General features: G+C 43.6%; 1 protein-coding gene across 40 annotated transcripts in view; it reads left to right on the top strand.

The window, feature by feature from the left end:
- The window catches only part of PTK2 (protein tyrosine kinase 2), a 344,711-nt gene extending 330,722 nt beyond the window's left edge, over window positions 1-13,989 (top strand). For 26 of the 40 annotated variants that reach the window (XM_032247027.1, XM_032246903.1, XM_032247076.1 and 23 more), the window contains 4 exons: window positions 1,391-1,399; window positions 2,664-2,819; window positions 6,996-7,076; window positions 12,711-13,989. In XM_032247027.1, coding sequence (XP_032102918.1) covers window positions 1,391-1,399; window positions 2,664-2,819; window positions 6,996-7,076; window positions 12,711-12,923 — 459 coding nt within the window. In that variant the 3' untranslated portion in view covers window positions 12,924-13,989. The remainder of the gene's footprint in view (window positions 1-1,390; window positions 1,400-2,663; window positions 2,820-6,995; window positions 7,077-12,710) is intronic. The other 14 variants (XM_032247034.1, XM_032247000.1, XM_032246797.1 and 11 more) reach the window with 4 other exon arrangements.
- Window positions 13,990-14,337: the final 348 nt, after the last annotated feature.

Genomic DNA, 14,337 nt, shown 5'->3' with positions numbered 1-14,337 from the left:
CAGAAAATACAGGCAGTCGTCTCTTGGAAATGATGTGGTTATATATAGTAAGGCAGCCCTGGCTTGAGCTTTACAGAAAACACATTAAAGAAAACTGCTCAGTTTAGAGTAGCAGAACCTAATCATAAGAATCAGCTCAAAAGAGGGATTTTGGTTCTACTTTTGTTTTAAAAATAAGCTCCCAATTTTTTTTTTTTTTTTTTTTTTTTTGAGACGGAGTTTCGCTCTTGCTACCCAGGCTGGAGTGCAATGGCGCGATCTCGGCTCACCGCAACCTCCGTCTCCTGGGTTCAGGCAATTCTCCTGCCTCAGCCTCCTGAGTCGCTGGGATTACAGGCACACGCCACCATGCCCAGCTAATTTTTTTTGTATTTTTAGTAGAGACGGGGTTTCACCATGTTGACCAGGATGGTCTTGATCTCTTGACCTCGTGATCCACCCGCCTCGGCCTCCCAAAGTGCTGGGATTACAGGCTTGAGCCACCGCGCCCGGCCCCCTTTTTTTTTTTTTAAAGACGGGGTTTCACATGCTGGTCAGGCTGGTCTTGAACTCCCTACCTCAGGTGATCTGCCCACCTCGGCCTCCAAAGTGCATGGATTACAGGCGTGAGCCACTACACCTGGCCCTTTTTTTAAAATTTATTTTTATTTTTTTGGTCTTTTTTTCTTTTCTGAGACGCAGTCTCGCTCTGTTGCCCAGGCTGGAGTGCAGTGGCACCGTCTCGGCTCACTGCAACCTCCACCACCCAGGTTCAAACAACTCTCCTGCCTCAACCTCCCGAGTAGCTGGGATTACAGGCATGCACCAACATGCCCGGCTAATTTTTGTATTCTTAGTAGAGACGGAGTTTCACCATGTTGGCCAGGCTGGGCCTAATATCTTTCAATGTAGCCCCAAGTCAGGAACCTTTATGATGGCAGTGTGGCTAAATGATGAAATAGATTCCCGAGAATGTTGAGGGACCAGGCTCAGGAATTGAGGCTGCTGCAGTTTTTCCTGAATCTCTGAGAATTCAGATGGGCAGTTTTCAGTAATTAAAACCGTATGTCCTCCTTCTTTCTTTTTGAAGAGCCCTAATTCTGTTGATCTTGCACTGCTGCTGGATTGTTCCTCAGGCTTTGCATGTTCCCTGCATTTGTTTTGTAACTGAGCATGGTGCATGGCAGACCTCTCTATGCAGTGTGCTGGGGCAGTGAGCAGGTGGCACAGTAGCCACACCCTGGCAACAGTGAGTGAGAGCTGGTGGGCAGGCTTGGAAACTAGCTCCTTTTTGTTCTGCTCATGTGTTTTTATGGGGGATTTGTCTGATGCCTTTATTAATATTGTTTTTCTTTTTTCCCTTTCTCTGATAAATTCCTTTAACTTTTCCTCACCTTCCGTTCGACAATAGCCATGGAGGGTAAGCACATTGTGTCTTTGTGTGTCTGTCCAGCTCGCTCTATCGCACCCGGCTCTCTGCATGTAATTTTGGACTGAAAAGCAGGAAGCTCAAGTGGAAGGGCACTTCGGCCTGGTTTGTCACCTGTCATGACTGACAGATGCCAAAAGCAGTGTTTATGTTTGCAAGAGAATGAGACATGCACATGTTTGCAGTAAATGAATTGTTATTGTGCTTTTCTATCTCATACCCAGACTTTGGGACAACCAAGAATTAATTTGTTCCAGACTACCTGGGCAAAAGCACCCAAGGGTTCAGAAATGGGAACTTATATTTAGACTGAGCACTGGCAGTGGGTTCCTAATTGAACTATATGTACTATAAGTTAGTCTTTTTTTAAAAAGTGTATATATACACCATTTTATGCCTGGTATAAGTCTAACCACTGGAATTTTTAAATACTAAAGATTTTCCAAAGGTCCTCATGTTATTCCACCTTCAGCACTCAAGTTATCTTAGTTAACATTTGTTGATGTCTCTTCTGTGCCCAGGCCCTAGGTAGACATTAACATCTGTGGCCTCATCTTCCTTCATCACCATTGCCTGGGTGAGAGAGCTGAGGCTTTATAAGCATGGGCCCAGGTGCTTTCCAGCAGTCAGCACAGAGCTGGCTGAAACCGGGGTCTCTGGCAGGGAGGCTCCTGGTGACGCCACTGCTGCTTTGATTTCGATCACGACCTGCAAACAGATCTCTTGTCCCCTTAGAGCGCATTTCTGTGTCAGCTTTTTATAAGTGTACCAAGCACATATTTCCATTAGGTAGCTGAGGGCAGCTAAGCTGAGCCATATAGTTTTCACTGCAGAATTTAAACTAAGTGGAAATCCTTATAGCCTTCATGTAGAATGTTTGACTCTAGCCAAATAGGTAATTTTGTCCAAAATTCAGTAAATCCTCAGATGGATTATTCTCTTGTGGTGAGTGATTTGGGGGTGCGGGGACATTGAATCACATCTCTGAAAGAATCTGGGGTTTTTAGTATAATGTGTATGATTCCATCTCATTTCCTTTAACTGAGCTCAAAGTTAGAAATAAGAATTGCCTAATTTGTCACTTGGAAGAATTACTTTACCATCATTCTTAATCTGAACTATATTCCGTATACACAAGAAAATCAATGACCTTCTGCGATCTGCTTTGATCTCTTAAGACCCTCTCTGGCTTGATTGTGGTGATCTCATGCCATCTGCTGGAGAGAAGAAAAATTACTGGCTTTTGTGTTGTCAGCTTCAGCCCCAGGAAATCAGCCCGCCACCTACTGCCAACCTGGACCGGTCAAATGATAAGGTGTATGAGAATGTGACGGGCCTGGTGAAAGCTGTCATCGAGATGTCCAGTAAAATCCAGCCGGCCCCACCAGAGGAATATGTCCCTATGGTGAAGGTAAAACACAGTCACATTATGTACTGGCAAAAATGTTCTTGTTTCTTGGAAGCTATGGTGCCAGTTGATAGATGGCTGTAGGTGCCCCCCAATCCAAAGGCAGTGCTGATGTTTTTGAAGGTCTTTGCGAAGGCACTGTACAGCGGCAGTGTTAGTGAGAACCACATTTACTCTGAATTGCCGTTCCTATCTTGTTTTCTTCTGTCGGTAAACACTAGGCTGGGAGTGACTTGAAGCAGAACAGTCTTTTAATAATTATGTTTTTGTAAAAATAAAAAATAATAATCACTCACACATAAAGTGTACAGTAAAGAGAAAGCTACAAAAGCATGCTTATAGTATGATGCCATTTATGTAAAGTTGAAAAACATGCAAAATAATCCTATATAAGACTTAGGGAGATGTGGTTATGTTGTTAGAGTGCAGAGACAAGTAGACGGATAACCATTATCAAATTCAGATCCTGCGCCTCTAAGGAGGAGCCAGCTGAAGAAAGATACTGGCTTTGAGGCCGGGTGCGGTGGCTCAAGCCTGTAATCCCAGCACTGTTGGGAGGCCGAGGTGGGTGGATCACGAGGTCAAGAGATCGAGACCATCCTGGTCAACATGGTGAAACCCCGTCTCTACTAAAAATACAAAAAATTAGCTGGGCATGGTGGTGCATGCCTGTAATCCCAGCGACTCAGGAGGCTGGGGCAGGAGAATTGCCTGAACCCGGGAGGCGGAGGTTGCGGTGAGTCGAGATCGCGCCATTGCACTCCAGCCTGGGTAACAAGAGCGAAACTCCGTCTCAAAAAAAAAAAAAAAAAAAAGAAAGAAAGAAAGGTACTGGCTTTGGGGGATTTATCTCTGTCATTTTTTGGGTTTTGTTTTGTCTTGTTTTTTAGATGGAGTCTCGCTCTGTTGCCCAGGCTAGAGTGCAGTGGTGCAATCTTGGCTCACTGCAACCTCCACCTCCCGGGTTCAAGCAGTTCTCTGCCCCAGCCTCCCGAGTAGCTGGGATTACAAGCCTCTGCCACCACACCCAGCTAATTTTTGTATTTTTAGTAGAGACGGGGTTTCGACATGTTGGCCAGGCTGATCTTGAACTCCTGACCTTGTGATCTACCCACCTCGGCCTCCCAAAGTGCTGGGATTACAGATGTGAGCCACCACACCCAGCCCTGAATTGTTTCTCTTAAGCTGAGGGTTGGGTATGTAGGTGTGCATTGAATTTTCTTTTAAAAAGAGTAAAAAAGAAATAAAAATATGCCAGTAAACTGATGTTTTGTAAATTGTGTTCAATGGAGGGGGATTCTAGGAACCAGTGACAAGTATTCTGTGAAAAAGGACAGTAGTGGCCAGGTGCAGTAACTCACACCTGTAATCCCAGCACTTTGGGAGGCCAAGGCGGGTGGATCACTTGAGGTCAGGAATTTAAGACCAGCCTGACCAACATGGTGAAACCCCCATGTCTAAAAAAAAAAAAAGAAAAAGAAAAAGGATACTAGGTCCAAGGAAAGTCAGCAGTGGCTTCTATTAAAGAGTACATACTGGCATCTTGGGTGCACAGAGGTGTCCTGTAGTTCAGAGTGTGGTCAAACTTTGCTGTAAGCCAGTGTTGCTGAAATTTGCTCATACTTTTTTTTTTCATTGTAGTAAAATACACGAAACATAAAACTGCCATCTTAACCACTTTTAAGCGTACATTTCAGAGGCATTAGGTACATTCACATTGTTGTGCCACCATCAGCACCATCCATCTCCATAACCCTTTCCTTGCAAAACTGAAACTCTGTATACTTGAAACAACACTCCTCTTTTCCCCTTCCCTAGCCTCTGGCAACCCCCTACTTTCTGTCTCTATGACTTGACTACCCTAGGGACCTCTCATAAGTGGAATCATCCTGTATTTGTCTTTTGTGACTGACTTATTTCACTCAGCATAGCAGCTCAGAGTTCATCCATGTTGTGGCATGTGTCAGAATTTTCTTCCTTTTTAAGACTGAGTAATAAATATTCCACTGTATGTTTATCCCACATTTTGCTTATTTACTCAACCATCACGGGACACTTGGGTTGCTTCCACCTTTCAGTCCTCATGAAGAATGCTGCGATAAACATGGGCATACAGATGTCTCTTTGAGACCCTGCCTTCACTTTTTTGGGTGTATACGCAGAATTGCTGGACCATTGGTAATTCTATTTTTAATTTTTTGAGGAGCCCCCATTCGTTTTTCATAGCAACTGCACCACGTTACATTCCCACCAACAGTGCATAAGGGTTTCAGTTTCTCCATGTTCTCACCAAACGTTGTTATTTTCTAGGGAGTTGTTTTGGGGCTTGGGTTTTGGATGTGTCTTTTTAAAAAAATAATTGTCATCTAATGAATGTGAAGTTTATCTAAGTGTGGTTTTGATTTGCATACAGGTATTGAACATCTGTTTGGTTTTTGAGCATAAATGTGTACTCAAGGGGTTTTTTTTGCCTGTTGTTAAAATCATACTGTATTTTGTTATTGAGTTATAGAAGCCTACAATTTTTTTTTTTTTGAGATGAAGTATCACTCTGTTGCCCTGGCTGGAGTCCAGAGGTTCGATCTTGGCTCACTGCAACCTCCACTTCCCGGGTTCTTACAATTCTCCTGCCTCAGCCGCCTGAGTAGCTGGGACTACAGGTGCATGCCATCACGCCCGACTATTTTGTGTTTTAGTAGAGACGGTGTTTCACCATGTTGCCCAGGCTGGTCTCCAACTCCTGAGCTCAGGCAATCCCCCTGCCTCTGCCTCCCAAAGAGCAGGGATTATAGGCGTGAGCCACCGTGCCAGGCTACAACTGTTTTTTTCTTTTCTTTTCTTTTCTTTTCGTTTCTTTTGAGATAGAGTCTCATTCCCTCACCCAGGCTCCCAGGCTGGAGCACAGTGGCATGATCTCAGTTCACTGCAACCTCTGCCTCCCAGGCTCAAGCAATTTTCCTGCCTCCCGAGTAGCTGGGACTACAGGCATGTACCGCCATGCCTGGCTAATTTTTGTATTTTTAGTAAAGACAGTGTTTCACCATGTTCTCTAGGCTGGTCTCGAACTCCTGACCTCATGTGATCTGCCTGCCTCATCCTCCCAAACCTCTGGAGTTACAGGCGTGAGCCACCATGTCCAGCCCCTACAACTGTTGTTTAGTGTACCTATTAGCAGTCTTTGCAACAGCTTCTTATAAACCATCAGTGTAGAAAAAGCTGCTTGAAAGTTGTAATGTTTCATGGAAAGCACAGTTGATCCGTTCTGGTTCGTTTTTTTAACTATGTTAACATAACAGTTTTAACCAAAGTTAAAGGATGAACTTGCATTAACCCACAGCCAAATTTAAACAAAAAACTCAACAGTAGATGAAAGCATTAAGAATTTCGTACCTATTAAGATTTTATATGGTGATTTTATGGACACTACTTTAACCGTATTACTTTGGCCAAATGACATTGTTTTTGTATGCTGATCCAATTACAAGTAACCATTATTTACTTACTGGTTTAATTCATATTACATGTAGTTTGATGTCTTAGTCATTAAATATTTGATCCTCATAAGAATGACAGTAATGAAAATTTGAGTTTTAAATTATATTGTTTTAAATCATACTTAGACCCTTTTTGTTACAACTCAGAAGTGGCAGGGAGGAATGTTTCTGCTCAGTGTCCATAAGAGATGAGGTCCAAAGCAAGGCTGCCCCCTTGCACCTGGGGCAGTGATGTCATCTCTTGCCAGCCTCATGAGGTGTTTGAAAGTACATGGGTGAGAACACATTCAGTGAACACACTTGGGGAAAGGTGCTACTCTTTATCCTAACCTGTGTTGGCAGAGTTGGCGTGTTGGAGCCAGGAGGGTGGTAGAATCTGCTTGGAAGGAGTAAATGAGAAGAAAAAATCCTGCTTTCCACCCTCAGCATCTATGTGACCTTTCTCATGTTAGCTTCTGTTCTTCAACTGGCTCCTTAGCGTATTAGAGCTATTGAATAGTCAGATCTGAATCTTTTGGGAGGAAAAAGGAGCCTCATAACTTAGAAGATAGGGCTCAGCACTAAGAAAAAGAAATACAGAAGTTTCCCTTGAAACGAGTGGAAAGGAAATTAAAAAATATGTAGCTGAAAGGCATAAAAGTCTTTTGTGTGTGTTCTAATATTGGTTGTGATTCTTGTCTGTTAGGAAGTCGGCTTGGCCCTGAGGACGTTATTGGCCACTGTGGATGAGACCATTCCCCTCCTACCAGCCAGCACTCACCGAGAGGTAGGGCACAATCTTTCCCTTGCAGCCCTCTGTGACAGCACTGGTTGGGGACACATTCAGGGATGCCTTTGGTGCTAAAGGCAGCTCCTCAGTCTGTGGCCGACAGAGACTTCGACTGCTCTACAGGTGATGACCTTCCCTGTAACACTGGCCCCAGCCAGGACTGGGCTGTTCATTCTGGGGCATAGGGGTAGTATGGAGCATTTGCCACTCAAATTCCAGACCCTGGGTCTTCCTGCTGCCAGCCCACTGCAGAACCACTGTGCGAGGTCCTCACCTGAGATACATGTGGCTCTGAGCAGTGGATGAGGAAGGCAAATGGGAAACTGCTGCTGGTGCCATGATCCTCAAAGGTAGGGGAGCACTTATATGAATGGGGTGGCCTTTGTGCATGGTCTCCTTCTTGGAATTCTCCTTAAAAATAGTTGAGTTTTCGAGTGATCCTGGTTTTCCATTTGAAATAGTAATATAAAAAATCTGTTTTAGGCCAGGCATGGTAGCTGACGCCTATAATCCCACCACTTTGGGAGGCCAAGGCAGGAGGATGGCTTGAGGGCTGGAGTTCAAGACAACGTAGTAGACCCTGTCTCTACAAAAAAATTAATAAATAAAATTGTCTTTTAAAATTCCTTTTAAATTAATAAGTGTCTTTAAGAGGCTTCTTAAGGGCTGAGTGTGGAGGCTCACCCCTGTAATCCCAACACTTTGGGCAGCTGAGTTGAGAGGATGGCCTAAAGCCAGTTCATGACCAGCCTGGGCGACAAAGTGAGATTCTGTCTGCACAAAAACTAAAAAAAAAAAAAAAAAAAAAAAATTAGCTGTGTGCAGTAGCTACTCAGGAGGCTAAAATGGGATGATCACTTGAGCCCAGGAGTTTCAGGCTGTGGTGAGTTAGGATCAAGCCACAGTACTCCATCCTGGGTGACAGAGCAAAATCCTAGGGTCTCAAAAAAAAAAATGTTAAAGAATCAAAGTTGACCCCAAATACTGTAGCTCAGCAACAATGATCATCTTTGCCACCTTTTGGCAGTTTTGCTTATTTATATGACTACCAAGTGAAAAGAGGCACCTGCATTTGTTTTAGTGTCTTTCAGCCTAGGGTGTGCACTCTGCAGTTGGGATTGACAAACACAGGAGGGGTGCGTCCCTGCTTACTAGAGTCCAGGATCTGCAGGCTTCAGCCTCGCTCCCCACCAACTCCTACTGCCCACTTCACTCCTTCCTAGGGCAGCACGGGCAGTCCTTCAGCCCAGCACACACCCCTTGTTTGTTCTTTTCATTTTGAAATCATTTGAGACTTGGAAGAAAATTAAAAGATTAATACAGAGAATTCCCAAATTTCCTTTATGAGTTTCACAGCCTTTTAACATGTCAGCACATTGTCATTCCTGCTCCATTGTCTATGTGTGTATGCACATCACTTCCTGCTTCTGAGCAGCTTGAAAGTGGCTGCATATCTCATGCCCTCTTCCACTTTAAGATTTCCACTTACATTTCTCATAACAAGGCCATTGTCCTACATAACCACCACAGTCACCACATTCTGGACCTTGAACATGATGCAATGCACTGTCCCACTCTGCAGGTCGGCTGTCTCTGTAGCACTTTTCCCTCACCTGCAAGAGCCAGGCCAAGATCGCACGATGCACGTGGTGTTGCTTTCTTCAGCCTACTTTCATCTGAAATGGCTCCTCAGCCTTTTTTTGTCTTTCATGACGTTGACCTTTTTGGCAAATATAGGCTCAGTTATTTTATAGAGTATTCTTAAAGTTCAGTTGAGGGATATTCTATAAAAATTTGTTTGTTACTGACGAGGCTGAGGTTTTGTATCTCCATTCAGGAATACGACCTAAGTAATGTTGAATCCTTCGCAACATCATACCAAGAAAGACACATCATGTCCATGTTCACTTGATGAACTGGACATTGACTTCTGATGGATGGTTGGATACAACTCCTGTTGGTGATTCCTTCGTAAATGGCGTTGATTCACATGCATAAACCCTGTAACTCATTTTTGAAAGGCTTCTCTGACTGGTGCCATAGTGTAACTTCACATTCCCAGCCAAATGGGGTTCTGTCACTTCACTGGGCTCTGATTGCTTTCCATGACAAGCTCAATTTTGCCCCAAAGTGGAGAAGTTCCATATACCAGAGGCAAGAAAATGGTGTCCTAACAAGTGGATATTTTAGCGGGACTCTTTGTCAACACCCATTCTAGCTGATAAAGCCTAAAGTAATCTCTCCATCTCCCTTGATTCCAATACACAGATTGCTCTCCTGTATACATTTTTTTTTTAATTATTAATTTTTTTTTTTTTTTTTTTTTTTTAAACAGGGTCTCTGTCACCCATGCTGGAATGTAGTGACTCCATCACAGGTCACTATAACCTCCAACTCCTGAGCTCAAGTGATCCTCCTGTTTCAGCCTCCTAAGTAGCTGGAATTATAGTTATATACCACCACACCTACTTAATTCTTTATTATTATTATTATTATTATTTTGTAGAGACAGGGTTTTACTGTGTTGCTCCAGCTGGTCTCAAATTCCTGCCTCAGGCCATCCTTATCCCTCAGCCTCCCAAAGTGCTGGGGTTACAGGCATGAGCCACCACACCTGGCCTTAAATTATTTTTGAAAAGAAGGGCCTCTCTTTGATCCTGCATCTGCCTTTTACTGCTCTCGTGTCTCCTCCTGTCCCGTCATACTTCTTGAAAGAACAGTCCATCCCCAGCTGGGCCAGCTCCTCACATGGCAGCTACACTCAGAGCATTCCAGTGCTCCAGCTCTTTGGGAATCTCTCTGCTATAACTGTTCTTCAAGGCCTCCAGAAGCCTCCTAATTACCAGAGCCCCTGCTTTCCCCTTAGTCCTAACTCCCCTTTGAGACCTCCTGCTTTTTTGGCCCAGAGCTTCCTCACTAACTCGTCTCCTGCTAAGACCTCTGCTTAGGCTCTTATTCCTTGCCACCCTTGAGTGTGGTTATCTCCCAAAATACTACCCACTTGTTGTATTAAAAAATATTTTTTCACCAGGCACGGTGGCTCACGCCTGTAATCCCAGCACTTTGGGAAGCTGAGGAAGGCAGGTCATGAAGTCAAGAGATCGAGACCATCCTGGCCAACATAGTGAAACCCCATCTCTACTGAAAATACAAAAATTAGCTGGGCGTGGTGGCGCGTGCCTATAGTCTCAGCTACTCGGGAGGCTGAGGCAGGAGAGTTGCTTGAACCCAGGAGGCAGAGGTTGCAGTGAGCCGAGATCGCACCACTGCACTCCAGCCTGGCGCCTGGCGACAGCAAAACTCTGTCTCAAAAAAAAAAAAAAAAAAAAAAGAAAACTTTTTCACTTTGGTAGTCTCGTTCTCATAGATTCAAGTATTTGATGCTTCCCAAATCTGTGTTAATTTAGTAGAACCCCTCCCTGAGCTCTGATCTCCAACTGTGTGCAATTAGCAGAACCGTCTGCTTTCCTTGTTTGCTTCCATGGTCAGTGACACCACCATGCACTTGCGTGTCTGCTCCCAGCAGTTCCCCACCCCCTACACACACATACAGACAACCACACACCTTTCATCTCTCATCAGGTCTCAGATTGGTCCTCTTCACCTGCACATCCATCATCACCTCTTCTCTAAAGATGGCTTCTTACATGGTTAATCTGCCTCTTGTCTCTTCCCCTGCCCCTCCATTCAGCCTCCACACTGCCACCAGAGCCATCTTTCTAGAATATCTTTCTAGATTTTGTCATTCTCCTTCCTAAAGATTTCTTATGCCTCCCCATTGCCAAGTTCTGCCAAATAAACATAACTTTGTGTGGCTTATAATGTGTTTCACAGTTGAAGACAGCCTACTTTTACAGTCTAGGCTAAATTCAGACAAATTCTCTTTGTGAAGTCTTTCTGATCCTCTGAGACAGAATGCATTGCTGTCTTACCTGTGTGCATTTTTACTATGTGATTTATTCCAGTGTATTATAGGGTTCTGGGTATGCTTTTCCCACTCTACACTATGAGTAAAACCAGGTCTTCCTTCTTGTGTCCACACCAAGTGTCTTGTACATAATAGGTCCTCCATAAGTGATAAAAGAGCAAATGGATACATCATCATCGGTTGAAGAAACAGAAAAGAAGGGTCGTGAGACTTTCCCATGCAAAGCATTCCAATCCTGTAGACTGCTTCTACCATTGCTGCCCTGACTCTATGTGGGTGTGGGTGTGGGTGGGTGTGTGTGTGCATGCACATGCACATAACAGGCTCTGGCTCTGTCACCCAGGCTGGAGTGCAATGGCACAATCTTGGCTCACTGCAACCTCCATCTTCCAGGCTCAAGCCATCCTTCCCCCTCAGCCTCCTGAGTAGCTGGGAATACAGGCACACACCACCATACCCAGCTAACTTTTTGTATTGTTTTGTAGAGATGGGGTTTTGCCATGTTACCCAGGCTGGCCTTAAACTTTTGAGCTCAAGCCATCTCTCCAGCTCAGCCTCCCAAAGTGCTGAGATTTTACAGGAGTGAGCCACTGTGCCCTGCCACCATCCTTAAAGCATTTTTTGCATAGCCAGGGAAGGTCTTGAGATAGAGTTAGCATAGTAGAAAGCACAAGACCAGAAGTCAGGATGGAGACTTTTGTCCTGGCTTGGCTCTGTGGCCTTCAGCATATCTTATGTATCTCAGTTGCCCACTCTCTGATGTGAGAGTGTTTGGAATAGACGATCTCTGAGGTTCTGTCAGATTCTGTGGTTCTATTATGAAACAAAAGTCTGGCCAGCCACTGAGATTAATAAAGTCTAAACAGTGAGCACAAATGGAGACTAAGTCAGTCATGCTGTCAGGAAGGGCTTTGAATGGAAGCTACAAGACACTGAATCTGCATGCACACACAGGCACACTGTAATGGCCAAATATCTAAAGTAAGTAAAAAATTTTAATTAAAAAAATGATGTCAGGGCCGGGCGCGGCGGCTCAAGCCTGTAATCCCAGCACTTTGGGAGGCCGAGGCGGGTGGATCACGAGGTCAAGAGATCAAGACCATCCTGGTCAACATGGTGAAACCCCGTCTCTACTAAAAAAAAATACAAAAAATTAGCTGGGCATGGTGGCGCGTGCCTGTAATCCCAGCTACTCAGGAGGCTGAGGCAGGAGAATTGCCTGAACCCAGGAGACGGAGGTTGCGGTGAGCCGAGATCGCGCCATTGCACTCCAGCCTGGGTAGCAAGAGCGAAACTCCGTCTCAAAAAAAAAAAAAAAAAAAAATGATGTCAAGTTGAATGGTAGAAAAAAAAATTTTTTAAATGCATGAATGTAGTGTGGGAAGTTAAAATAAGTTAAAAAAAAATTTGATGACTGATTTTTACATTGCGTTGCTTCTAAGGAAGATTTATTTGCAGGAAATAAAGTTTTCTTCTCATGGAGGCACCAAAAGAAAGACTTGTAAAAATTCCCTGAAAAGTTCACTGGTGCATGGCTAGTGGCATGTGCTTGTGTTCTCAGCTACTGGGAAGGCTGAGGCAGGAAGATTGCTTTGAGCCCAAGAGTTTGAGGGAAGCTTAGACAACGTAGTGAGAACCTCTCTCTAAAGAAGAAAAAAATATTCATTGGAAACAGTTCTCCTGACCTATCTCTTGTCTTTCAGATTGAGATGGCACAGAAACTATTGAACTCTGACCTGGGTGAGCTCATCAACAAGATGAAACTGGCCCAGCAGTATGTTATGACCAGCCTCCAGCAAGAGTACAAAAAGCAAATGCTGACTGCTGCTCACGCGCTGGCTGTGGATGCCAAAAACTTACTCGATGTCATTGACCAAGCAAGACTGAAAATGCTTGGGCAGACTAGACCACACTGAGCCTCCCCTGGGAGCATGTCTTGCTACCCTCTTTTGAAGATGTTCTCTAGCCTTCCACCAGCAGTGAGGAATTAACCCTGTGTCCTCGGTCGCCAGCACTTACAGCTCCAACTTTTTTGAATGACCATCTGGTTGAAAATCTTTCTCATATAAGTGTAACCACACTTTGATTTGGGTTCATTTTTTGTTTTGTTTATTTTCAATCATGATCCTCAGAAAAGTCCGGGATCCAAAATGTGGCATTTTCTAAGAATCAAAATTGTACCTAAGCTTTTAAGCATCATGAAGAACAGTTTATGTGCACATTAAGATATGTTCGAATGGGATGGCCAAGGGGTGACATCTTAATTCCTAAACTACCTTAGCTGCATAGTGGAAGAGGAGAGCATGAAGTAAAGAATTCCAGGAAACCCAAGAGGCTGAGAATTCTTCTGTCTACCATAGAATTATTATCCAGACTGGAATTTTTGTTTGTTAGAACACCCTTCAGTTGCAATATGCTAATCCCATTTTACAAAGAAAGAATATAAAAGCTATATTTTGAAGACTTGAGTTATTTCAGAAAAAAACTACAGCCCTTTTTGTCTTACCTGCCTTTTACTTTCGTGTGGATATGTGAAACATTTGGTTGGGATCTAGCTGTAGAACACAACTAAAAACTCTAGTCTTTTTTCACAGAATAATGTGCCAGTTTTTTGTAGCAATGTTATTTCTCTTGGAAGCAGAAATGCTTTATACCAGAGCACCTCCAAACTGCAATGAGGAGAAGTTCTGGAACCATCCCCTTTTTCCATTTTTATATAATTTATAAAGAAAGATTAAAGCCATGTTGACTATTTTACAGCCACTGGAGTTAACTAACCCTTCCTTGTATCTGTCTTCCCAGGAGAGAATGAAGCAAAACAGGAATTTGGTTTTCTTTTGATGTCCAGTTACACCATCCATTCTGTTAATTTTGAAAAAATATACCCTCCCTTTAGTTTGTTGGGGGATATAAATTATTCTCAGGAAGAATATAATGAACTGTACAGTTACTTTGACCTATTAAAAAGGTGTTACCAGTAAAGTTCTTGTTGTAATAGCCTTTCTTTTGGTTGGCTTTCTTTAGATGGCTTTTTTTCAGGTGATTTGTCAGATAAGATAACATACAGGGGAGCTCCCAATAATTATCAGGAAGCCTCTCACTATTGGTTTCTTTTTTTTTTTTTTTAATCTTCTAAAGAAGTCAAGGATGTTACCACAGAATGGTAGCCTGGGGTAAGTTAACCTTTTCATTCTGTCGTCACCTGTTAAATGCAGAGCTCAGGATGGAAGTAGCAGTGCTCTTCGATGAAAGAACTCCCTTTGCAAGGTCTCGGTACCACACTCACTTAGAGTCAACATGCAGTTCACCTGTCAAGGGAATTGTTAGCAT

Source organism: Sapajus apella, unplaced genomic scaffold, assembly GCF_009761245.1.
Source record: "Sapajus apella isolate SASKATOON/1434 unplaced genomic scaffold, GSC_monkey_1.0 scaffold3, whole genome shotgun sequence".
NCBI classification, from domain to species: Eukaryota; Metazoa; Chordata; class Mammalia; order Primates; family Cebidae; genus Sapajus; species Sapajus apella.
The sequence above is the reverse complement of the archived record's forward strand: the minus strand, read 5'-3'. Positions and strand labels throughout refer to the sequence as shown.